Below are 26,277 nucleotides of genomic sequence, written 5' to 3'. Positions count from 1 at the left end.
GGGAGTCATAGAGTCTGACTCATAGTTCTGGAGGCAGATATCAATATTTCATCATTTGAAAATGTACCAATGAGCCAATAGATAAACATTGTAGATAAACATCATTTTAACTTGCTTGAAACCAAGATATGTCCTGAACAATTTCTTGAACTCAAACCTGAAGTATCCTTCAGGTATCCTGACTTGTGGTCCTTGGTATGATTTAATCTCCAGAACCAAAATCCTACATTTCCCACAATGCAACCAGTCACATCATGTGTGCAAGCCCACCTGGGGGCATAAAATGTGAAAGATGTGGGAGACAACCATGTCCTCCTGATGATGTCACAGTAGTTGGTTGAGTTACCTCAACTTCAGCGTGATGTAACCCTTATGACATCAGTATGACATCATCGGGATTTTAGTCTCAGACTTTTCAAACAGAAGACGTTACAGACTGTTTTTACAGGCCGAGTCATTCTCCTCATGACGAGGGCGCGGTGTCAAGTTCGCCTTTAAAAATAGCATCATTTTTCAGAGGCAGACACCATGTTTGTTTCTTATCATGTTTCTTTCCTCTTGCATAATTTACACAAAGACATTCATACAAAAGACACTGAGACAGGGTGGCATTTCTCTCTTTTATTAGATTATAATCCGCAGAGCTTAAAATATTAAATTGCTTTTAACTTAGTTAATAATTAAAATACATAAAAACGAGAGCCAGAACTGAAGAACCCTGCAAAAAAAAAAAAAAAAAAAAAGAATTAAAATAAATAAAAAAGGAGAATTATAAACCCAATCCTCCTCCATACAGAGGCTATGTCTGACAGAACCCGCTTGCGATTCTTTGTACAGTAAAGTCCAAGCAGACTGTGCATTTTCTATACATGTGTAATGTTACCATTATTGTTATTATTTCTGAACTAATTTTCCTCTGATTATCTTTTTAAAAAGCAAATTTGAAGGGACAGGTAAAAACAAAAAAACAGAAGTGGAGATTTTTAGTTTTGCGCTGGGAGTGCTGATGACTGTCAAACAGCTCCACACCATCTACTCCCACCCTTTCTTTCTGTCTCCGTCTCTGCCTCTCTCTGCCTGCAGACATTACCTCATGTCTTTGTCCTCCTGTGCTGCTGGAGTGGGCGTTGGTGGTGGCAGTGTTGGTGGTTTAAGGGGCTGCTTACACCAGCAAACAGCTCTGATTCAGCCTCATGTGGGCACCGGTCTGTCTCAAAGCATCACTCTCTGATCAGATTAAATATCTAACATACAATCTTTATATTTTCCTCTCTGTCTCCCAGTTTCTGTGGCATTCTCTACGTGTTTGCTGCCCTCTACAGGTGGGCTGTGGGACATGTTTGTTAGGGGTACACCGGGTGTTTAAGTGACTATGCTGGAGTTAAACACGATCTGTCATACGAGGGACTGAGCAGTCTGGTGAACAAGGGACAGAGAATGAAAAAAAAAAAAAGAAAAGAGAGTGACTTCTCTCTCTGGCAGCAGTGACGTATTCTCTCAGGTCCTGAGTAGGAAGCGCTTCAATCATCCCCCACATAAAACAACCCAAACAGTGATTGGCTAGTATCGCCCCATCAGGCAGTAACGTGGCTCCCTACTGGCCAGCGTAGTGGCCGTGCGCCTGCAGGCCGCCCCCCGCCGCTGCAGGAGGAGGGAAGGACGAGCCGGCAGGTGAGCAGAGACGCCTCTTCTCCACACATTAACAACACTGTACAATAGTAGGTTGAAGCAAAGCAGAGCCCCCTTCCTGTACTGTATGTTAGGTAGAGGATGGAGGGAGGTGAGGGGCCGACGGACACACCGCACCCCCCCGCCACAACAAAAAATAAAACTGAATAAAACTTCAACGAAAATAAAAGTGAAATAAAACCAAAAATAAAACATACACATACTTTTTTGTTCCTAGTCTAAATTGCAGAGAAGATGGGAGGGATTTGTCCCATGGGAGGAACGCTCACGCCAATTCCTGCTGGCGTGACAAACCCCTCCCCGCCACCCCAAACCCCCCGAAAATCCTCCCCCCGTTCCTTCCGGCTGGTTGGTTGGTGTCGTAGCGAAATATAAGGGTAGTGGAAGGTCTCTTAAGTTCTGCTGGCACCGAGGAAGGGGGCCAGGCTGTCTTTCCTTCTCTCCTCTATCTTATCTTCTATCACCCCCGGGTGCTGCCGTCTCCTCGCCGATGCCGCCGCTCATCTCTCCGTCACGTGGTTTTGTGAAGAGGGGGAGGGCGCTGAGGCTGGGGTGGAGGGGGCTGGGGCGGGCAGCGGGGCGGGGGTGCAGAGGATTTCGGACAGGTCGTCCATGATACAGGTCTCCTTGGGGTCGACCAGGTTGAATTCCCTTACGAAAACGATGAAATGTGCATACAGAGTGTTCAAGTGGCCCTGCAGGTCCAGAGCCACCGTCTCTTTAAAGTGCGCCCAGTAGAGGTGAGCCAGCACGTGGAACAGGTACCGGCAGATCTTCTTTACCAAGGACTCAAAGGAGTTAGGGAACTCTTTGCCTGAAGGGAGAAAAAGGAAACAAAAGCAGACAGGAGAGACTGGATTAGGCACAGGAATCACCTCCAGGATGAAATATGCTAAAAAAAACCCCAGTGTTTAGAAAATATTACTCCAAGAGGAGCAGCAGTGAATTAGCTGGGGACTATTTTCAGACGCAGCACAAATATTTTTGGGTTTTGAACTGTTTGTTGGACAAAACAATCTGTCAACTCCAGGAAACTGTAATGAGCATTTTTCATTCTTTTTTGATCCAACAAACCAAATGATTCATCAGCGAATCAAGAAATGAATCAGATTAATTGATCATGACAGATGCAGCCCTAAATAACATCCCAAGCTTTTCTTCTAAATGTTTACTGTTGCACCACCACTCAGTCTGTGAATGAAACATGTGCAACATCAGGGGGCAGCAGAACACCATCACACACCTCCAGGAGGCTGTAAGCCGCGAGAGGCTCTGCAGGCCTGGAAACAGACACACACTCACCGTATTTTGTGGGAAAGATTTCCTCATCTGTGACCAGTTTCTGACAAAGACTCATTACAAAGTCGACATATTGTGGAGCAGTGCACTTCGTCTTCTTCCCCCTCTCGTCATACCAGTAGTATATTCTAGAAAGGAAAAACACAGAAAACAATCCCTGTTACGGCTGACGCAAAACAACATTGCAACACTGTGAAGATGAATGCTTCCTAAAGAATGTTGTGATTCATTCAAGAACGAGGGGAAGCAGCGTACAGGTGGCCTGTGAGACATCACCGGGCCATATTTCGTCATTCAGGGAAAACCCATACTCGCAGTGACGTCTGGCTTTCTGACAGCACGGATCACAGAGAAGATACAGTCCAGTGACACCAGAAACTGCCTCCTGTGTCCCATACTGATGCATCCTTATCCTGATATCATGTTTGCATGTTTCCTTCATGCTGAACTCTGTGAACTGGAGCTTTCATTTCCTGATCGGGGCCAAATTCTCTGCGGTCACAGGAGTTAACGGGACACTGATCCCCTGCCTTGCAGTCCCCGGGCCGGCTGCCGCTGGTCAAACATTTCCGCAGGGGGTGACCCAGATAGCCAAATAGTAGGTGGACGGATTGGAGTCATGGTTAAGTCAAACAGCAGGTCGGCAGACACCTGAGAGACAGATGAAAGAGCAGCAGGCGGCTACTAGCAAAGTGAGGCAACCACAGAGACACGAGACGAGCCGACTGACCGGTGAGCTGGAAAGGTCGATTAATGAGCAGATGAAAAGGCGAAATGCAGGTGTGACTGTTAGCCGTGCGGGTCTGGGAGGCCAGACATTACAAAACCTGAGGAATGTGAAGCGTACACATACGTGGCCCGGCAGGAGGGGACCTACTGACCACAGCACCAGACTCTTACAATGCACTTAGTCACACAGGGTCAGACTGTGTGCTTGTGTCGGAGAGACACTGACTATGCGACGAACACGCCTTCTCCACCCACACACACACCGCCCACACGCACAGACGTAATGAAACTGTGGCTGAACACACAGCTCCTCAGCACTGTAGTGAATCTTCATTTTTATAAATTCATCATTCATTTCTGCTTAACATTTCAACACTTTTGTCTTTTTGTCACTTCTTTTATTGTTCTGCAGTCCGATGAATGAGGTTCAGAGCTGCCTCAGCGTGCTTTTTTCATGAATTGTTTTTATTTTTTCATTATTATGTATGTAAACGAGATATTTTCTATATGATTTTGGAGGTTATGGGATGGGATGCTGTGGGAGGGGTTAAGTGGTCATTCAATATCACCATGGTGCGAACGATGGCACGCTTTACAAACAATATATATGCTGATTTGTGAGTGCGCAGCAAGCAAGCAATAACAACTTGAAAAATTTGACAATCCAATGACTAAAATTCAGATTGTGCTCAACAGATTATGTTTGCAATGGAGCTAAATGACTGCCTGAATGTCTTGCACCCTCTTTGCAAGTAGGAAATCAAATATTTGACAAGGGATTTGTAATAAAGCTTCATGAATCTGTGTGTTTTACCAACCAAAGCCAAAATGAAACTATAAGAACTCAAAACTAACGAAGAGTTTGAGCACATTACACATCTCCATCTCACACACACACACCCACCCATCTATCCACCCACCCATACAAAATGGGTCTAAATAGCTACCAAATGGTTCCGTTCCCTCATAGCTCATGGAAACATTTTCTTCCAAAAATAGTGCTGAGCTCTGCCTTCGGGCAGGGGCTGTGACTGTGGCTCAGTCAGTTTTCACCACAGAGGGGGGCGCGGGTGCCAGGTCCTGCACGGGCAGGAAAGGGTGGGGTGTCGGGCAGCGGGCGGTGGGTGGGTGAGGTACATTCATAAATGATGGGCCTCGTCAGTGAGAGTTTTAGTCACAACAAAAAATGCATTAATCTTTTTCGCTGAATCCAGTGGAGCTGTGAGTGAAAGTGAGAAGTTCAATTCTGTGCTCTCGATTAACATCTCCTCTGCATCTCTCCGCTCTTCACGCAGCACAGCCGTAGCACACTGGCTTCGTCCATTTCTCAGGGTGTGGTTTAGCAGTAGCAACTGAAGGTGACAGCAGTGGAAAAACACACCGCTGACGCAGGTTAACTCGTGACAAGTTTGTCACTCGCAGCAAATCTGTCATATGTGTGTCATTTCTCAATGCTGCTGTTGTTTGCCATTTTTGTCCAGGAGGAACGCGTGCGTGAGCATCTGCACTTGCAGCCTGCATGTAAATGTGGTAAGAGCTGCATAGCGAGCGTTGTGGTTTCTCAGAGTGTGGGTAATCAGGTTTTTCCAGCCTTCAGTATACACAGGGGCAACGAAGGCCTCTCTCCGAAGACAAGGGCTCACACATAAGGAAGGCACCCCACCCCGACAGGGCAAACTAGTTCGATAAATACTTACAGTTAGTCACCTCCCCTCTGCTAACAAGGCATGAATACGCCTCCGTGTTATGATTTCTCTTCAACTTTTAACTCCTACACAGGTATGTCATGCTTTACTGTAAATAGTGCGATGAACTGCCTTTGGGCAGAACTGCAGCTACCACATCCCACTAAAATGATCACAGATATTTTTCAAAGCATCTGTCTGGTGACTTTACAGAGGTGTGAACCTGCAGCCTGCAGCTCTGGAGCTGACCTGAAAACAGCAGCTACACTGGATGTGTCTGAAACTCATCGACAGGTCTTGAGAGGAGACACATGGGTTCTGCTCAGACTACACATTCACACCCGGACTCTTTGAGCACTTTTATCGTGCTCAGACATATGGATACTTTAATTAACTTCATGCACACGTCATAAAAAAACCACACCATCAGCACAGGCATGACAGTCTATAGAAGGCCTGTGTTTCCAAAATACAGCCTGGAGAAACAGCCAAAGAATCTAGATTTGACAGCCGATTATCACCAAATAAAATTCAGCCAACAGATTCACAGATGAAGTGATTCTTTTGCTATTGTTGACCTCTGGAGTGTTTCTTTTTCCTGACTCAGAATCTGTGCATCTTCTTCTCTAATAATGCTGTTATCAGTGAGTAGGAACCGCAGTAATTAGCAGTTTCCTGAGTAAACAGGATATCTTTTCCTGAGGTTTAATGGCACAAAGAACAAAATTTTTTTTTAAAAGTGGTGGTGGGGTGGGAAGTGGGTTGTTGTCTTGACTTTGTTTTGCTCACACAAGTGTGTGCAGCTAGTTACAGGAAGAAACAGAGGAATTTGGTACTAAAAAGACTCTAACCCACTTGATTTGTCAGGCTGCTCATGCCTCAGTAGATTACAGCTTTAAGACAGACCTGAGGCACATACATCTGAGGAAAATATTTTTTACCTTTTTACTTTACTTTTTACTTCATTACATTTGTCTGAAAGCTCTAGCCACTAATTACTTTTCAGATAAAATTTTTTCATAGCCCTCTTGTCTAGTGAAAATCCTTCTTCAGCCAAATGAACTATTTAAAATACCTCTCGGATCAGCTGGGAAGCAGCAATATTTGTATACATAGTAAAACACTGACCAGGACCGTTTTACAGAACACTAAGTACTTTTATTTTTGTGTACTTTTGCTTCCAGTGAATTTTAATGGTAACACATAATTTCAGCTAGCTGTGCTTGGTGGCTGAAGTCCCTCTCATACTGGAGAGCAGCATTTACATTTTGTTTGTTTACAGTTTCTTTGTGAACTTCACAATAGCTGTACAGAACAAAACAAGCACAGAAAACTGCACAGCAGATGCTAGCACAGACAACAAGGTTAGCAACGCCTGTAATTCATTATCCACGTTGAGTTGGTAGCTGATGTCCTGAAAACGGAAGCGTGATCACATGATCTTCCAATCACGAAGAGAATGCAGTGCGTCACTGTTTGCACAAGTTTCCGTTTCTGCCCGTTCAGATTGAAACTATCTGGATGAGCGATGAATAAACCAGAAGCAGTGGAGATAACTTACGTGTTGCAGGCCGTCATGGCTTGACAGGTGTCCCCAGTGCAGAACTCTGAGATGGTGCTGTACTGCAGGTTGATAAGATTGAAGAATGTCGTTGCTGTGGCAAAAACGAGAGAAAAGACTTGATGTCATTTAGTGTAAGAGAGAGGACGCTCAAATACTTTTGTACCACAACATGAGAGTGGACTATTTGTGTCATGTCACGTTCTCTTCTGAGGAGGAGACACCCACAGTACTATACACTGCTGTGCATCTGTCAGTCACATGCACAACACTAATCAATCAGGTCAGCACATCCTTCAACAGACACGTGCAAATTGGAAAAGTGTGAGGTGGCTGTGGCTTTGACAAGCACTGAAGTTGTTGCTCAAGTCACTTAAAAGTGGAACAAGTATTTCTACTGCAAGTGAAACCTTCACAGCCTGTTGTGCTGCAAAATAAATTGGGACTCTTCAACTGGCACGAGACAAACATGCCACGTTCATTTGTATTTGCTTTACCGGTTTTAACGCACCGAGTGCCAAGTCAGGTCAACGTGCACGCAACTGCCTTTAAGTTGCTGCAGTGACATCAGATGGCTTTCGTTATCGTTCAGTAACGATTCGAACATGTTTTGAATAGCCTCTGCTGTAATTACTGGACAAAGCAGATACTTCATCAGTTTCAATCATTCTATCTCTGTTTTTCAAAGCAAAAATCAGCCTGAAAGTCCATGATGATAAGTAGCTGGCTGCCAACAATGTCTGCACAGTGCAGTAGTAAACAACGCTGAAGAGGGCTTTTAAACGTCACTGACTCGAGACAAGTATGTCATCAGTTACAGACACACCTTCAAGCAGGTTGTAATTAATTGACTTCACATGACATATTGAGGAAACTGTCAGAATAGCATTCTTAGTCATTTTGGAGCAACACTGATGAGAGACGTCAACATAATTAATGAATGAAGAAGACACCTAATGAAACACTGACAGTGAGGATTTCCTCCACTTTTAATGTTAAAACATTACAATTATGTGAATTCTAAATACAATGTGGAGCTTCACTCAGAGGGTACATTGATGGTGTTTTTAACTTGTGAGCCACAGTTCAACCTGCAGCTTATGAGGCTTAAATTTCTGTCATGTCAAGTAAATGATCATAGATCATGCTGAAATGGCTGCACCGTGTGCAATGACTCTCCATCGCAATTTCTCTTTCCATATGGAACGAATGAACTCAAGAACACAGCTTGAAAGTTGTGCCGTCCCACCGCATCCTTCCAGGACCCATCCCATGTTTTCCTGCTCAAAGTAGCCACCATGTGGGAAAATATTCAGTGAAAGTACTACTGATTTATACATGTGGACAGAACTCAATGACTCCAATCATTATTGATTTGTTTAAACAAAATATCTATTGGCCTTGTTATTTGTGTTCAAGCAAGAGCTCAATTAGTGGTGGATACAAGATGACACAAGCCAGCTTATATAACTTCCAATTTCAACACGCTAACATGTACAAACCTATCCCATCTGTTTTATATAACAGAGCTGTATCAGTCTAAAACAAAAAGAAAGAAGAATGCTTGTATTTTTCTTTTCTCTCACAAGCACCTGGCTGGTTTGGATACGTAACCAAAACAAAGTCAGGGAGACAGACAAAATAAAGAGTCTCATGAGATCGATCTAGCAGGCGAGCTGCAGCGAGTTTACAAAACTCCAGAAATGATGCTCATCACGACAACTATAACTTTAACTAAGAGTTAAAACACTGCACTGAAGCTGGCAGTGCACGACGGTGTTTAAAGAAGCGGTGTGTGTTGTTATTGGGAACAGGCTGAATGCTGTGCCAGGCCTGGATCATGTTAAGGGCTTGGCTCTGTCAGAGCTGCATCTCCAGCACCACTGGAACATCTCGTCATCTCCACATGACAAATAGACACCGACTTGGATAAACAATTCCAAGCCCTTCAGGAACATTATAAACAAGTCAGAGCAAACACTGAGCTTGACTAATGAATTCTTATATCATGAATAAGATAATAGGCCACTTTCATAATTCTAACAATGATCGTAATACAATGCTCTTACATGATTAGACATTACAGTAGAGGAGGACATCATCCTCAGCTACATGTTGGACTGTTTGTTTGTATTCCTACATATATTCCATCATTGACTACCACCACAGTCACTCACTGTTGCTGGCTAGCCATTCGTTGAGGTCTATCTCTCTGGGAAGCACCACCAGCTCCTTGAGGTCAAAGTCCACCACGCGGATTTTCGTGTACTCGAGCTCCAAGTACTGCTTCTTCTCTTCTGCTGGAGGCTTCTTTCCATTTGGCTTCGTCTTCGACTTCCTGCAACACAGAAGAAAAGAGGACAGGTTCAGGAGATGCACAGGACTTGATAAGGGGAATAAAGGAAAACGGTAATTACAAAGAGAGATGCTCCAAAAACAGCTGCTTGGATCATTCCACAGGTAAACAGGTTGATTGTTAACAGGTGATAGTATCATGGTTGGGTATGAAAGGGGCATCCTGGAAAGGCTCAGTCGTTCACAAGCAAGGACGGAGCGAGGTTCACCACTTAGTGAACACATGATTGTATAAAGGACACTTCGTGGGAGCACTTTGTAAAACTGTTGTTTGTTTGAGTCCTAACTTTTTTGGCACTGGGGTCCTAGACGCCAACCACATACTCAGGCAGTTTCAGCCAAATGCTGAGCCTGCACTGGACGTGGAGGACAGATCTTGCGGTTGCCTTACAGGTTATTTGTTATGTATTAACTGTAAATGGAAAATGCTTTTGAAAACTCTTACAAAAAAGTTAGAAAACACAAACTCACACGAATTCACAGCAACATAAGCAGAAGAAAACAAAGAATCCTCTGTTGCTGTACCTGACCCCCAACTCTGACCTCTGACCTTATGTTAGCTCTATAGCCTCCACGCAGACAGCCGTCCCCAGCGCCTTGTACTTCCACTGCTAGTTTTAGCACGTGGATGGCATATCACACTCCTCCTGGACTTCCAGGGCTGTAACCTCTCCTCCCCCAACCCCCACTCCCTGTCTGTGTCAGTGGAGGCAGTGCAATCCAGGGTCAAAGGTTGAAAGGCTTGGTACATGAGTGAGACAAATAAAAAGACTAAGAGTTGTCTGGGACGGCCTTACAAAACACAGACTAATGGAATCGACCGCTTGCCAATCATACGTCAAGACACTGAAAGTTCGAGCTAACAATAGCCAACTTGATCACTATTCTGTTCAAGGCTTCCATCATCCTGTAATGACTCTATTCCTGTTCCCAACTTTCATCGATCTGCTCCCGTTGTTTAGATTTGCTTAAGGATAAGGGAGTTTTAGTTTGCTCACTGAATTTATTGTGCTTTTGTTGACCCTCATTTCCGCCTGTCTTGCACTCACCCCCTCTATCTCCAGTTCTCATGCGCCTCCTCTCTCCACAACCTCTGTCTAAACACACTCGTCCAGCCATGTGTTCTTGGCTCCTGACTGTCCTCCAGAGAAACGCTCTCAAATACAGATGGATATGGAAACAGTAACATTTTAGCAGTGTAGTTGCTAACTGTTTATCATATTCACTTTACATTTCAATTACAAATAAAATAAATAAATTAAATAAAGCAATGTTAAAATCTTAACAACAGCTGTCCCTTCTCCAAGATCTGCTCATTCCCCAAAGATGGCAGCTCAGACTCCTGAACTGGCGAGAGCTGTTCAAACACTAATGAAGAGGGATCATAAACACTATTTTCCAGCAGCAGCCAAAGCCCTTCTCACTTTCACTCTGGCTCTGCTGCGACTAACATTGGACTTCACTTGGAAGACGCAATGACTGGTGGGGTTTCTTTAGAAAAAAAGGGGCTTGCAATCAGAGAACGGAAGGGGGAGTGAGACCAGAAGGGGAGTAAGGAATGACGAGACGAGGTAGATGGACACAGGCTCGGCTGATATCCATGGAAACTCACAAACACTTACACAACATGACAGGACTGTGGAGCACGAGGCCTATTGGCCAGAGCACAGTGTTCAAAAGCCATTTGCAGATTAATTCCCCTCTCCAGGAAGTGTTGCAAACAAGGGAAGGCATGTCAACATGTGTATGTATACAGAGCCAGCAGCCCTTGGCTTTGTCAATGTTAAAGTTTACCCTGTTTTACATGTCTAATTTAGCTGTCAGGAGACATTCTTAGGTATAAACTGCCTTTGGGCCTCCTGTGAAAATGTTGAGCTCTGATGGACCAACACTTGCACAATCATGTTCATACAGACACACGACGCCGCTCTGGTTCTCAGTTGTTGAGTAATCATTCATCAAGGTATTCAGCTCTTCCTATCAGGCAGCTTTGAGCTTGTTTGGGCTCATTTAGAAAACAAGGACACTGCAGATTACACTGCTGGCTAATTATTAATGAGTAACCACTTTCTGTTTCACCTCTTCTCTCCTGTTGCTCTGCTCTTTCTGTCCGCCCCACTCTTGGTTTTTACAATATCTAGTCTTTCTCAAGGCTTGTAGGTATTTCTTTCTGTCCTTTGCTCTTCATGGCCGCAGGGTCACCTGTCCAAACGGCCTATTGTTCAGGGTCAGATGCCTCAGGTCTCACAGACCCCAACCATGCCCTCTCTTTTCATCTCTCTGACTCTCCATGACTGCTACTCTGACTCACCTTTTAATTACTGCTCCTTTGTTGTTTTTTGTTTCATCTTTTAACTGAAGGCTTCCTCTCATATCAGTTTTACCATTTGTTTCATTTCTCCTCATCTCTGTCTGCTTCTCCCCCTCCTTCCTGCTCATGAGGGTACAGCTTCATGTGGTCCGTGTGGTTTTACACTGTGAGCTACATGTTCTGTCATGTGAAAGAGCTTTACCAGAGGATGGAGCTTCATCCACAGATACCGTCAGCTCTCACAACTTTTCAAAGGCTTTGCTAAGCCCCTAAAAAAAAAGCGCTCGGCTCCCGTGAAAGGTTCAACTCGGTTCCTTCGTCTCCCCCACCCCCCTTTTCCTTTTGAAAACATTCTGTTTCACTGAGCTATTTCCTGCCTCTCTCCCTGTGTAATTTCATCATTTTCCATACAAACGCCTCCTCCGCTTCTTGCGAACATTTGTGTGGTAAGGGGAGGTGAAATTCTGGAGCCAGTAGTTTATTTTAGGATAAAGAAAACTTCCTCTATGCCAACACTCCTCCCCTCATACGTACATAACACACACACACACACACACACACACACACACACACACACACACACACACACAGAGCTTTGTCTGTTCTTGGTAAAGTTCTCCCGGGCAAGTCTTTGCCATAAAAGGCAGCAGATGCCTCTTTCTCCTTACCAGATCAGGGCAGGCCAGAAGGCAGGAGTGGAGGGGAACTGAGGCCAGGGCCAGACACATGTCTCTGGGCCGGGAGGACAGCCACAGCCTGCCTGGCACCAAGGGGAACCAGTCTGTGATACACACTCACACTCCTGAAAACCTGGTCTGGCTCGGTGGAATAACACGTCTACTAAGAGACAAACTGTGTGCATAAAACTGATGTCTTCTGAACTTATCAAGGAGAGGTGGAGGGCATGAAGCAGGAAGACAGATATGCTGGAGTTTATCTTAGAATAAAATAAAAACAATAAGGACCTAGCCCCACTAGGGTTGTATAGTCAGGTGACATGGAGGTCAGTACTACAGAACTGAGGAGTGACTGACCTGACAGCTGTTCAACTCTGTCTGTTAGCCACTCTCTTATCCCTTTCACTTTTCCCAGGAACACCTCCTCCCCCACCCATGGGCCATCTTCACCCATTACCTTTCCCCCTGCACACCACCACCAGTACCCAACAGACCATGTTGCACACATTCTCTGGCTGCTGCCCCCTCTCCCTCTTTTCATGGCCGATCCAGCTGGTCACGACAGCTGTGTCGAGAGCCTGAACCCACCAGAGGCCTCGAGAAAATCTGCAAGAAGAGAGTCTTGTCTGGTCCGGGTGTGCGAGCACGTGTCTGTCCAGCAAACCCAGCATGTGCACGTATGGGTAAGTGTGTCAAACATACATCTCTTTGGCCTCACAGTGGTGCATGTATCAGCTGCTGTGTGTTAGCTGACTGTGTGCCTTCTGAATGCTGAATACACTTAGTTCGAAAATAAACTTTGCGTAAAGAGGAGCAGCCCTCTGGCAGGTACACTGTGAGCCTGTCTCATTACCAGAACCTGGTTCCAATTAATCCTGGAATCACTCTGAGGCACATTACCGAGCTATGCTGGAGAATTAGAAGTGCTTTCTCTAAAATACTACAATTTAGTAATAAAGATCTCCTCCTTCTTCTCTACAGACCCCCACTCCTTATTCTCTCTCTCACGCACGCACGCACGCACTTTTTCATGCTTACTTATCATTTGAACACTAAAACATGAATCTACCTACACTGATGCTCATGCTATAACCAGACTTAACCAGCTGCCTTGGGATTTTGTGTTTTGACCGGTGTGCGCTCTGACTGAATACAACTTAACTCTGAAACACATTGAACAAAACCCATGTCATGACTTTCCCCTAAAGCCTGCTGCTCCCGCCAAACCCCATGTTGCACAACTGTTGCTTGAACTGGCTTTCTGGATAGCAGAGGAATCTAACTATTGGCATATGGATGCAGTTAATGTGATCTGTGAGGGTGAACAGCACGTGCAAGCATCCAACAGAGAAGTCTACCATTTCCTCTAAGGACGCTGCTTATAGTGATCTAGAGATTTGCTTTAAGTTCTGCAACTGGCACGCCAAGGCAAATAAAGCTAACAGCAGAGGCAGAAAATGTTTTCTTTCTTTCTTGAATGTCCTTTTCAGCAGATACACTCCAAGGTGCAAAGATAGCTGTCACTACATGTTCCTTGTACGGTACTGTTTTACTGGAAAACAGCCCCTGTATTTACGATAAGGATATGAGCGATAAGAAACACCACAGACAACAATCAGAGGTCTTCTACCAAGGAAACCCAGAGATATCAAACACTTTTAAATGAAATGACCTTCAAACAAACAGCTGATAGGTCAGAGAAAGAATCAATCAAATATCAGGAATTTGCTCCCTTCTTTGTCAACTGACTGACAACCCCCCTCTTCAGGGTTCAAAAAACTGCAAGAGCAACAGAATCAAGCTTAGCTGATAAGAGTAGTACTGAGTGAATGAACTCTGCCATTTTGTAAAAAGAGGAGCTTCAGTCAGGGGGATCAGCTTTCTCCAAGCCTGGCCTCCTGATCTATTTCAGGATTCAAATTGAATAGATTCAATGGCTCTTTTCCCCGAAAAACCACAGACAGAGGAGAGCAGGCAGTCTGAGCACACCAAAGCTAAACCACAGCAGCCATTATGGGGCTAAAAAGAGACTGAGTTAAGGATGGACCAAACCAGAGGTTTGCAGTGCTCAGAGTAACTGCTCCATCAAAGCTGTTCCTGAAGTTTTAGGGCACTTTTAAAAGAGCGCTGACAGAAAAAAAAAAACAAAAAACAAAAAAAAAAACACTTGTCAGTTTTAGTTCTAGAGTAAAGAGATAAGAAGCATACAAAACACAAAGAAGGCACAGCTGCCACCACTTAATCAGTAGCATCACCGGGGGTGTCAGCAGCACTGTAAATCAGTAAATTAGAATTGTAGCCAGGGTGCAGCCCAAAACATGTGCAGGCAGACACACACACACACACACACACACACACACACACACACACACACACACACACACACAACTAATTTGACTACTGACCCTACCCCAGCACAGTTCTGGCTCCCTCCTCTTCCCCTTGTCATCCTGTGCTAAGTCCCATTCAGTGGCTCTTGGGCCTGCAGAGTATGTAAGGACCCCCTGCCAGCACTATAATGGAGCCTCATCAACATCACAACGCACATGTGTGACAGGAAAGGGGGGTTTGGGCTGAGATAAGGCCGAGCCGCTGGTGAAGCACTTGGCAAATGTTGGAAGAAGGTTAGCTCCAACATTGATTTGGCACGATAGGAAGAGACTGGCGGGGATGATATGACTGAAGAGCTGAGTGAGATTTCTCTTCACTCTGATCAATCCAATCAGTCCTTCTGAAAGGTTTCAAACAGTAAAACAAAGAGCTGTGTGTATGTGGGGTTCTGAAAAAAGTGATAAGCTTACACATGGCTACATATCCTCTCTCAGTGGACTGGGTTGTTAAAGGTTATCTTAACTATCTTTGCCAGTGTAGTATTCATACCTGCATTTAAGCCAAGGGCATTCAACCATTCACTGGAGAAGGAAACTTGCTAAAAGTGGAGCTATAAACAGGTCTACGGCATGGCCCAACCCCCTCATAAAACCCCAAACTATGCATCCTTGTTAACTTTGATGAAGTGTTTTTTGTTCAGTTTTTCCTTAAAACTTCAAATTTGTGGGAACCCCCTTCTGTCCCTGCCAGCCAAATAAATGAAAGGTGTATTTCCTTGGTAACGGGCCGATTTCGTAAATAAGGCAGTTGAGTCCACAGTAAAAAAACACAGGAGCAGCAGAACTTGTCTCTACCTGTCACAGGTCTTGCAACAGACATAACAACATACTGTACTGCTGCGTCCATTACATCCTGCTTACCATCTGCTCAGAGATCCTAAGATGGTGGATATTCTCTTCACAAGGGATCCATCAATACCACTCTTTTCAGACCAAGTACAGGTACCTCTATTTGGGTACTTACTGATACTGAGTACCAAAAGTACTGCTCAGCACACACGGACAGAAAAACACACTGAAACACTTTACTGTAGATTGAGTACAGCTGCTATGCAGTCGAGTGGATTTTTTTCCATGTCACTGAAGTGTCTCTTGATTGTTTTGATGCCATGGTCCTCGCCTGCTTATCTGGTCAAAAGTCTCTGAAGCACGGTCCCAGCAGGAATCATATCTGATACTGTACCATTAGAGGAGCTCACTGCTCGGGTTAACTGAGTGTTTTCACAAAATTGTCCACTGATGAGCAGTGAGATTGCTAAGAGCTCATATTCAAAGCAAATATCCCCAGCAGAGTCCACTTCCGCTCGGCGAGAGACTGTTTGGTAATACTGTTTAGGCTATGTGTGGACGGCTGGGAAACTCATACACTGGCTCCAGTACACCAAGAAAACGACCAGCTGGTCATCAAGAGCAATGCACTGGGTAAGAGCCACCTGTGGGTTGTCTCCAGACATGTTCACTCACTTCTCCATCATTTGCTGCAAATTGGTTGCTGCTGTTTTCCCACAGGTAGCATTAGCAAACTCCTTGAACTCTGCGTTGCATTGTTCTTTTGATGTTTCATCAAATTGCTTGTATTAAAGGAGCTACTTTTCACTCCTCCTCTTGACTATTAAACAGAGGATAGCTTGCTCCACATTTGTCATTGTCACTTATCCTAAAATATCTCCAGACTGTTGACGCTGCTACTCCTCTGCCTACCTGCTCAACTGACGAGACGTTAACTCCATGTTGCCGTAAAGTGGTATCGGCTACAATTGTATCAGACTAGTTTTACGATTATGATTACAAGTACTTGAACACAGTATGAGTACTGTTGCATCCTTACTCTTCACTATCACTCTCCACATCTTCACAGCTGTCAATAGCTCTTGAGGCCTGTGCCCTTTGGACAAATGCTTGAAAACAAACCTGTCCCCTGACTTGAAAGGTAAGAGGAAACTTCACTAAAGCATTAAGAGGACGCTCTATCCCCTCGAGGAACACACTCACAATGACTGCATTTCTTCTTCATGTGAGACACTGTAAATACACATATGTAAACCTGGCTAACATTTCCCATATATAAACCGCTTTGACATGGGTAGCTCTGGATTCTGCACAGACGTTAATCATGACTGGGTTTGTTGTTTGTGTCACTTTGTATGACCCACAAACACACTGTTAACACTCCTATTTGGGTCAAGCATTCTTTAAGTCTCATGTCTTCTGGGTCACATTATGGCCTTTACATTGCTCTTAAAATAACTAATTTATACAGCACATTGTGCAAGTTAAATATAGGTCAAAATTCTTTCCAATAAAAATAAAACCACCTAAAACAGTAGGTTACAAGCAAAAAAGACAACACACTTAGGAGCAAATAAACAATCACATGAATGCACTTTCAGTTCTAGTCTTAAATTATGTGTTTAGTCTATTTCCTTTCAGTGCCAGGTTATCACGTGTCAATGGGATAGTCAGAGATATGATTTTAATAGCATTCAAAGTCCTGCTACGCTCAACTTTAATCACAATGTGCTGCTGTTTTCTCCACCTCTGTTGAAAACCAAAAAGCTTTTTAAAAAACGGAGCTCTGTGATTCAAAAGAATTTCCTCTTCGAATTAAAACGTGAACAGGCCTCTTAAATAATTTATCGGACTGGATGAGGAGAGTGTCGCATGTCCCTCGCGCTTGTTGAGTCTTGTCGGAGGAAGTGGAATGAGGCGTTCACGTCCCCTCTCACCACCGGCTGGTAAATTACTGTGGCCCCGGAACCAGAGGGTCCCAATACTTGAGTAACCACCGCTGAGACGAGACAACTACTTATCTTTCAAGCCGATATATAGAGGCATAGTAGCACAGAGTAAAACATATTTCAACGAGTTTTAGATATCAGGAGGCACGTGAGCACGACTGTTGAAGTCAGATAAAGCACATACCATTGTGATAAAAGTGCTAACGATGAAATGCGTCGGAAACATAACTCCAAACAAATAACACAAACATATTGGCAACGAGATTTCTGTGGTAAAAGCAGCAGTTTACGACATATTAACAACATTATTTACTAGTATCACTACTATAAGGCTCTCTCGGTCTGTCGAAGCGTCATAAAATTGTTAAAACGTCACAATTACAACACAGGCTCACAGCAGACACCACTGACACGAATGAAAATAAGCACGCAGTTTTAACGTTACCTCAGTACTTTCCCGACTGCCTGAAGCACCATTTTGCAACTTAGTCCGTTTTTGGAGTTCCTCTGAGAGTGCATGTCCGACTTGTCTAGAGAAAAGGAGCAATAATCTCCGAGCATAGTTTAAAACATGGATATATGATGTCAGAAAAGCTCTCCAGATTATTTGGATGAAAGCTGACCGGCTCACACACTTTGATCCGTGCGGCGTTCTGACTTACTACAGCAAAAAGAAAATCTTTATGAGGACTATACAGGAAGCCCTCCTTCTCTGTACCTTGTCGTCCAATCAGCGATTAGAAAGGGCTCAGTGGGCGGGCCGTGGTGACGCCAAAGTCTGCCCATGTGGACGTGGTTCATGCTTCTCCCTTAAGTGTCGTTACAATGTAGCAACAGGTGGCCTGCTACTGGACTACAGTGAAATAAAAAGGTGTTGCTTCAGTGCTTCATTTTATGAGCCTACTGTAGCAATGGCAATAAAAAACACCGAAATATGGGAAAATATTCTGAACGGCCAAGAGAAAAACTTGTAATTAATGACTCATTATGCATGAGTTAATTAGTTTAGAATGCATTGGTTTCTTTCATGGAGCAAGCAGGTACTCATATGAACAAAATGCTATACACACATGTAGGAGGAAATAACATGAATGTGTGTGTTTTCCTTTTTTAAATACCCCCATGGCCCAAGTATTTTATCATTATTAATGTACATTATTAAACTAAGCAAACTCATCTGCTAATGAGGACTGAAATGTGGTCGGAAACTCAAGGAAAAGCTAATAACTGGACCGACTGAGATTATTTTGTCAAATGACTTTTTAGCCAATGAAATATCCATTCAAATAGCAATAAAACATACAATTGTAACAGGAGAAAGCAGGCAAAACAAAAGAAAGCTGAACACAGGATCCGACTCTAAAAGGACTTCAATGTCAGGCTCAGAAAGCTGACTAAGGTTTAAAAAAACATGTGTATAGTCACAGTGTGTCACTTCTCTGGCTGGGAGAACTGGTGCCGGGTTAAGCTTGCAGGGACTGTGGGGCGACATTCCTCCTGTTGATTCTGAACTTCACCTGGATAGGCCAACTACGGTCGGCTGGCAGCAGCCGGGCCTGTTCAAACATGTCAAAGCCAAAGGGAATCAAACAAAGCCTGTTTGAGAGTCAAAGGCAGATTCACAGAATATACAGGAGTTTCTGTGTGTGTCTGTGGGGCAAGGCTTTGCCTGAGGAAATTGTTTGTAACTATAAATTTAGAAATTTCATATTATGGACATGGTTTGAAGTAGGAGTACGGAGTAAATTCTAATTAAATTGTCAACACAGAGCTGAGCCAACAACACCTCATTACAAAATGCAAAAGAGGAAATGAGCACTGAAGACTGGGAGCAGTGCGACTCATGAGAAGATTACAACTCCTGTTACGGAACCATCATTCCCTCGCTCTCCTTCCCTTTAATTACTGCCTCTCAACAAACGTCCTCTCTTATTCTCTCCTGTATTGCTCTCTTCACACATTTCTCCTCCCTTTCTTGGTTTGTTTTTACGTGTCTCTCCCTCTCATTGTCTCCCCCTCTCTTCAACAGGTTTGTTTTTCCTCTAAGTCTCCTCAGACAAAACTTCTGGGACCACGGTGGAGCTGCTGTGAGAAATACTGGACCAGCTGGCTGCTGCTGCACGGACATGCACAAACTAATCTATGGGATCTGTGGAGCTACGTGCACAGTTATGCAGGTGGGTGCAAGTGGCCGAGTGAGGAAGATAAAAGACCTTGTGAGGGTCTTGTATACAAGGACTGTGCTCATATGTGTGTATGTATGGGAGTGTGTATAAAGCGTGTTTACTGTGGACTGCTGGACCCTCTCTGAGGCACCGCTTGTTTATGCTTAAAAGCCTCTATGAGATCCAGACACACGATCTGAACGAATCAAAGTGGCAGAGGGTCTGACAGGCGCCTCTCTGCACCATCCTCCTACATGACTGACTGCCTTCCTGCTTAGGGTTTGGTGGGTGGAGCTGGGTGATCCAGGGGCCCAGTGAGTGGCTCCTGCTGTGGTAGCAGCGGTGAGGAGCAGGGACGAGGGGAGAGGGACCAGAACAGGGCACTGACTTTTCCCCTGGCGCTAAATATAGCATCAGCCTGCCTGGCCCGGCCCCTAAGAATACAGAGAACAGTGCAAAGAGAGGGAGGGGAGGAACGTGTCATCAGCTATGTGGTGAGGGAAGCTGTGCTATATAGTTGGAGCAGTGAGTATTGAAAACTGTACTGTAATGGGAACTTAAAAGGTGAGCTTTGAAGAAAAAAACATGTTTCTAAAAAACTAATTTTGGTGTCAAAACTCAGATATACTAGTGGCACTAGTATCAAAAACTTCACTGATACGCAGCAGCATATGTAGCATAGTATATCATACATATGATATATACAGACCAATGTGATAGATCACAATGTAAAACTGTCTCTACAGTTGATACATGAAGTGCTCGTGTGCCACTTGTGACTGCCCAAGAGAAAGCACTTTGTTGCTGTAATGGAAATCTTGTGCTCAGGGAACTTTCCATTCATTTGCTTCTAACTATTGGATCCGTACGGTCACTGAAAATAGAAGACATCCATTCAAGATCACTGGGGCTTGGCCTGGTCCTGGGCCTCTACAGTCACTGCTGAGTTACTGTGGACAAAGTGCTTAAATGAATCGGACACGAAAGTTAAAGAGCAGGTGGCTTTTAACTCAAAGTGGCATTTTCTTTGTTTAAACAGGTGATATGAGGTGAGGCTGGGTGACTGGATGAACAGGTTGGCAACTGGCCAAATCCAACGGCAGGTGGGGCTTTTTGGCCAATTTTTGTCATTTTATTTTAACTAGCAATCACCGGTTGCATGTCGAGCCTACTGCAGGAAGAAAGCATGTGTGCTGTAATGAATGAGTAGCACAGATATGAGTTATGACAGCTGAATTCTGCTTACCTCCTAATTTGTTCGTTGGAGATGCCTACTTGGGGTTAAATCAAAAACTTTAACCGTTACATAAGAACACCTGGGGAGAATTAAGGATCCTTTTAACTAGAAAAGAAGTTGTGATGCACGTGAAAACAACAATTTTCAGATTAGATTAACATACAACACCGTGCATGGCCAAAGGCTGAACCACTGGTTGCCTGACTTTTAGCAGTAATAACAAGCTGCTTCAAGTATGCTAACCCCATCAAAAGACAGCCACCCTGCAGACAGACAATAAAGGCTCTGATTTAACTAGAAAACACGTCACTCATTAAAAAGAGGGGAGGAGATGAAATGAAGGCATTTCATGGAAAACACTGTGACGTCACCGGCCTTTTGACTGATGGATGTGTTGAGCTTTAATCTGATGAGTGAGGCGATAACAATAAGCACAATAACTACAGCAATGACTGATGAGACCAACAGATAACATGACGACAACAAAGACTGCAGTGGAGAAAAATGCAAGTAATTCAAATCATTGCAGGATTGACGTTGTAATGCATCAGCTTGGAGGCAGTCATTGAAAAAAATATGTTAGACTGGAATGTTAAGTTCAAACCATGTGCTGATATGTGAAAGAGCCGCTGGACTGTTAAAAGCAAATAAACACATAAAAACATTAAACAGCAGTCCAAATGAGCAGGACATATTGGTCTGCAGTGCTCTCTCGCCTGCAGAGAGAGGTGGACGGCTGGCCCAACAGGTTGGGTCTGAAAGTCAGCGAACATTCCACCTATTTGAGACAAAGAAAACACTGATTCTAGGCCAGCAGTGGATGAGTCACAACCTCAGCAGATGCGCCTTGGGGCCTGGCAGCAGCTCAGCCCCGTCCTTACCACAGCAAGATTCCAGCCTATCATAACTGGGATCCAAATGACGGACGGGTCAGGCGCCCAACCGTGTTAAAACCAAATGACTGAATACAAATCTGAGCAGTTCCAAGTTGCTCTGTAAGACCCACATTTGGTGATGCATTCTGGGTGTGTGGGGGTGGCGTAGTACAGTATGTTTAGGTAAGGTCTTAGCCAGTGAAAACAGTGCAGACCGAAGGTCTTTACTGCCAGGGGGTTTTCTATAGGCCCGGACAGAGGTCACCAGGGCCAGGAGAGACTGAACCCAGTGACCCACCAGCCTCCTAAATTAGACAAAAGCATGCTGTATGCTGCCACAGCTGGAGGGATGCAAACAAAAAAAACCAAAAAAAAATATCATCTGATTGACCCTAGAAAAGGCAAATCAGCTAATCTTTGTCTCAGAAGCAGCTTCACCTCTTTACCCTTCATTGCTACAAACTGGACTGGACCGTGTGTGCTGCATGAAATACTGAGTATGTGTGGCCTTGTATGTCGGTGTGTGTCTGTGCATGGGCAGACAAAACTTGGTCCAGAATAGGTAGCATCAAACTAGGGACTCCTGTCCTCCACACTGTGCATGAAGCACCAATACTACTGCTGTCATATCTTTGTTGATAGACAATACATGATATTGTAGACATTATATTTTTGTTTCAAGCCCTTTAAAGGTGGACCAGATATTACCAGTTCTTGCCCATCAGTTTTTCTTTGACCCATTATCTCCTTTCCACCTCTAAGGTCTTGAGGTCCTCTTTCTCTCCTTGCATGTGCGCCCTTTTCCTCGCTGGCTTCATCTCTCCTTCGCTCTGCATTCCTGTAGGGGAAGGGCTGCATGCAAAGACATGCCACTGCTCTCTGCACACACAGCCTGGCTAAACAAAGGAGAGACGAGCTCCATGAGTGAGATAAAGGAGGTCAAGAGCGGGAAATCGAGGAGGCTCAGCTCTCAGTTTTTTCAACTGGGCATTTCTTGTTTGGGAGGTAGATGTGTGCACTTCATGAGCAAACATATTAGCATTCAATGACATGCACCATTTAACAACAGCAATGGCACAAAGGAAAAATATTTGACTGCCTAATTACCACTGCACTCCTAATCCAATTAGGTGAGGTTAGTTTGAATCTTGAAACTTAAAATGTTTTGCATATGTTTGGGCACTGGAGTGAGTCCAAAAGGGAAGTTTGCAAAGAAGAAGAGAGTAGCCAAGTGTGTTTGAAAGTCAGGAGGCCATGTTCTGACTGGTTTATGACTGAAGGAAGAGAGGGCTTTAGCGAGCTGGAAGACAGGAGATGAGAAATACCAGACTCATGTCCAGACGTTTATAAATCACCATCTCCATGGATACTGCTTAGATTAGCCACTATCATATCAGCAGGAATGGGCCAGAATGGAATATGAAGAGGAGCGAAGGATGAAACGGGAGACGGCAGCGGACAGGGAGGAAGGAAATGAGAAAGAGGGAGTGAAGACCTAATTGAGAGGGGTGAAGAGAGGGTAACGGAGGAGCGAAAAGTGAAAGACTGAGCAAAAAAAAGGAGAGTAATAATAGAAGTTTGGATGAGAGGAGTGAAAGAGTTTGGCTCAGTGTGGGAGGTTGTCACAGCATGCCCTGGCCGCCCGCTGCACTCCTCCTCCCTACATTCCTCAGTGGGGGAGAGTCTCTATCCATCCCATAATTCGCCACCTGGGCACCAAACACTGGTCTGTCAAGTGTAAGAGCACGCACACACACACACACACCTGTGAGCCCCGAGGCTCAGGAGCAAGGTCAGCAAAGATAATAATGGTCACCGCACTGACAGAGGTGGCAAGGTTACGAATTAGCGGTCAAGGCGGAGGAGACACGGATCAGGAAGCCGACCTGAGGAATAAGCTGTGACGTGGTGCTGCATCACAGGTGTTCAAGGCACAGACAGAATGTGACTTTGTCCTCAGGCCTGCAGGTAAAAGGGAAATGAAATGAGGCTTTCTATCCTGCTAATGGCTGTGGGTCTGTGGCAGAGTCAGTCCATCATGTCGTGAGATTGATCACATGACAGAAGGGATCGAGACACAGAGACAGTGTGGGGAAGAGGGAGTAATGTGCATTTTCAATGACCTATGCCATCAGAGGAGTGAGGGAGTCCATCACTGAGGGAGTAAGGGGGTTCACGATAATGCCAGCACATCTTCTAAACTGCCCGTGTAGTTCAGATTTTGTTCATGAATTTGGAAACCAAACTGGAGGAAACAATCTCACAACATGGTGAATTTAACAGCTGTTCTGGCTCTTCATACATCATATCACATGATCTTCATCAGCAGGTGGAGTTCACCCAGGTGCCATGGACTCTAGATGTTCAGATCTCCTGTTTTCAGAGCACTTAAAGGTTTCCAGGAAATCAAAACATTTTTTTTCAACTGTCTTGCGCTGATCGTCACCTATACGCCAGAATTTGTCCCAACAATGGAGGAAAAGTCATTATGTAGAAGTTACTCATTATGGGGTTTTAGAGTTTATTTCCTGGAAAATTATTTTTGCTGACTCGTCCTGCACTCGGCTCATTTTCCATCTAATGAAATGCTTCCTCAAATGCTCAAGCGGAGTGTTGGGTCACTGTATGAAAACACAACTTTATAACTTGCACAAAAACACCCCCTTTAATTGCTGATTTGAGGGATACTGTCTCATATTTCCAAGAGAAAATGTTTATGTGCGTGTCAGGGGGGACGTAATGCACATTCAGCACTTTCGGCTACTTTAAACAGCAATCAATATGCATGACATGTCCCTCCTTAGTCTCACATTCAGACAGGAAATATACTGAATCTACAGGCACTCTGCTCACTGCTCGATGTGAACTCTAAGGACTGCTCATCAACGCCAGCTAAAAGGTGAGTGTTCAAATTGATAGCTGCCATCGCATACGGCTTATTACCGCTTACATGAGTGTGGGTGTGGCCATTTGTTACGTCTTGTGCATTGCTGGAGGAAACAGGAAAGGTTCCCCAAGGCTACACCTCTTCCCAGAACTCTAACAAGACTCCTATAAGGAAAAGAATGTGGATTTTTCTGGGAAGACTATGATAACCTTGGCAATGAGGCTGGGACACGGACACACACACACACACAGACACACACACACACGCAGACACACAATCACTCTAAACTTGCTGATGTCTCAACTGCAGATAAAATTCTGAACATTTCTGAAGCAAAGCAAAACATTACCTACAGATTACAGCTCCAGTGTAACACAACAGGGCACAGGGCGGCTTGGCTTGTGAGAGGAACATTCCTTGTTTTACACACACACACACACACACACACACACACACACACACACACACACACACACACACACACACACACAAAAACTCCAGAGACTATGACGGTGTGAGAGCAACACTGCCACCTGCTGGCACACAATGTAGTTGTGCACAGTTTCCACATCAGACAAGTGATATCAAAACCCTTTGAAACCTACAGAGCCTGAACCTGACTCTGGAGAAGAGTTTAGAGGTAATTAAAGCTCTTTTTTGTGCATTAGAGTAAGATGAAAGCTGAGAGAGGGCTACATCACCATAAACAGGACCCACCCTTGGAAAAAGGTTTCTCACAGAACCTTACACAACCTCAAAGCAAGACTGAGTTTTCCATTCAACTTTTCCATTCCAGGATTTATTGTAAGCGTGTGATGCTCTCTATGTGTGTGTGTGTGTGTGTGTGTGTGTGTGTGTGTGTGTGTGTGTGTGTGCGCGCGCTTGGTACAGTTGAAACTGAACCAGGCCTATGCTCACGCTATGGGCGCCAGCATCCTTTAAAGACGGTAAAACTTAATGAGTTACTTTCCACCACTGGTTTGGTTGAGTAATATGAAGAGTGTAAGAGAGAGCAAAGTGTGAAAAATGAACAGTATAGCAATTACTCAGTGAGAGCAGAGGTGAGGTTTGGGGGAGTGTGTGACGTAAAAGAAGAGGTGCAAGGAGAGCTGTGGTCAGACATATGCTACTGTTTGCTCAGGAGCACAGGAGGCAGTCTGTGTGCGAGGGTGTGTGTTTGTGCGAGTAAAGAATAAGGTGGAGGGGGCTGGATAGAGGAGAAAGACCGTCATGGAATACAGGGATAGATGGAGGAAGCAAAGAGGAGGTGGCGGGAAAAGGGACTGGGGTAGCGCCCATGTTTGCACAGGACGTATGTATGTGTGTGTGTGTGTGTGTGTGTGTGTGTGTGTGTGTGTGTGTGTGTAGGGTAGGCCGTGGCGCTTACGAGTGAACAGAGCTCTCTTTTCACAGCTCGAGGACGAAAAAAAGAAAAATAAAAAAACAACAAAACCAGAGAGCATGGATTACCAGGCCTGTCTGAGGGGAGGAAGGAGGGGAACAGAGGAGAGGGTGTTCCACACAAAAACCGGAGAACAGCTCAGAAATCACACATTATCTAACACTACTACAAAATAGGTGACAGCACAGTTACAAAGTGTACTTGGGGCTCTTGAGGAGATGGGACAGAACCAAAGCACACAAAGACGGCACTGTGGGGACTGTTGGTGAGTCTTTAA

General features: G+C 44.5%; 1 protein-coding gene across 4 annotated transcripts in view; it reads right to left on the bottom strand.

The window, feature by feature from the left end:
• Positions 1-606: 606 nt before the first annotated feature.
• Positions 607-26,277, bottom strand: part of mob2a (MOB kinase activator 2a) — a 62,769-nt gene continuing 37,098 nt past the window's right edge. For 3 of the 4 annotated variants that reach the window (XM_076733184.1, XM_076733182.1, XM_076733183.1), the window contains exons 2-5: positions 9,141-9,301; positions 6,964-7,057; positions 2,992-3,116; positions 607-2,503 (exon numbers count right to left, since the gene is read on the bottom strand). In XM_076733184.1, coding sequence (XP_076589299.1) covers positions 2,190-2,503; positions 2,992-3,116; positions 6,964-7,057; positions 9,141-9,301 — 694 coding nt within the window. In that variant the 3' untranslated portion in view covers positions 607-2,189. Of the gene's footprint in view, positions 2,504-2,991; positions 3,117-6,963; positions 7,058-9,140; positions 9,302-17,879; positions 18,091-26,277 lie in introns of those variants that run through there. The other variant, XM_076733181.1, reaches the window with a different exon arrangement.

This window comes from Chaetodon auriga, chromosome 6 (genome assembly GCF_051107435.1).
Source record: "Chaetodon auriga isolate fChaAug3 chromosome 6, fChaAug3.hap1, whole genome shotgun sequence".
NCBI classification, from domain to species: Eukaryota; Metazoa; Chordata; class Actinopteri; order Chaetodontiformes; family Chaetodontidae; genus Chaetodon; species Chaetodon auriga.
Note: the sequence above shows the minus strand (reverse complement) of the source record. Positions and strands in the feature narration are given on the sequence as shown.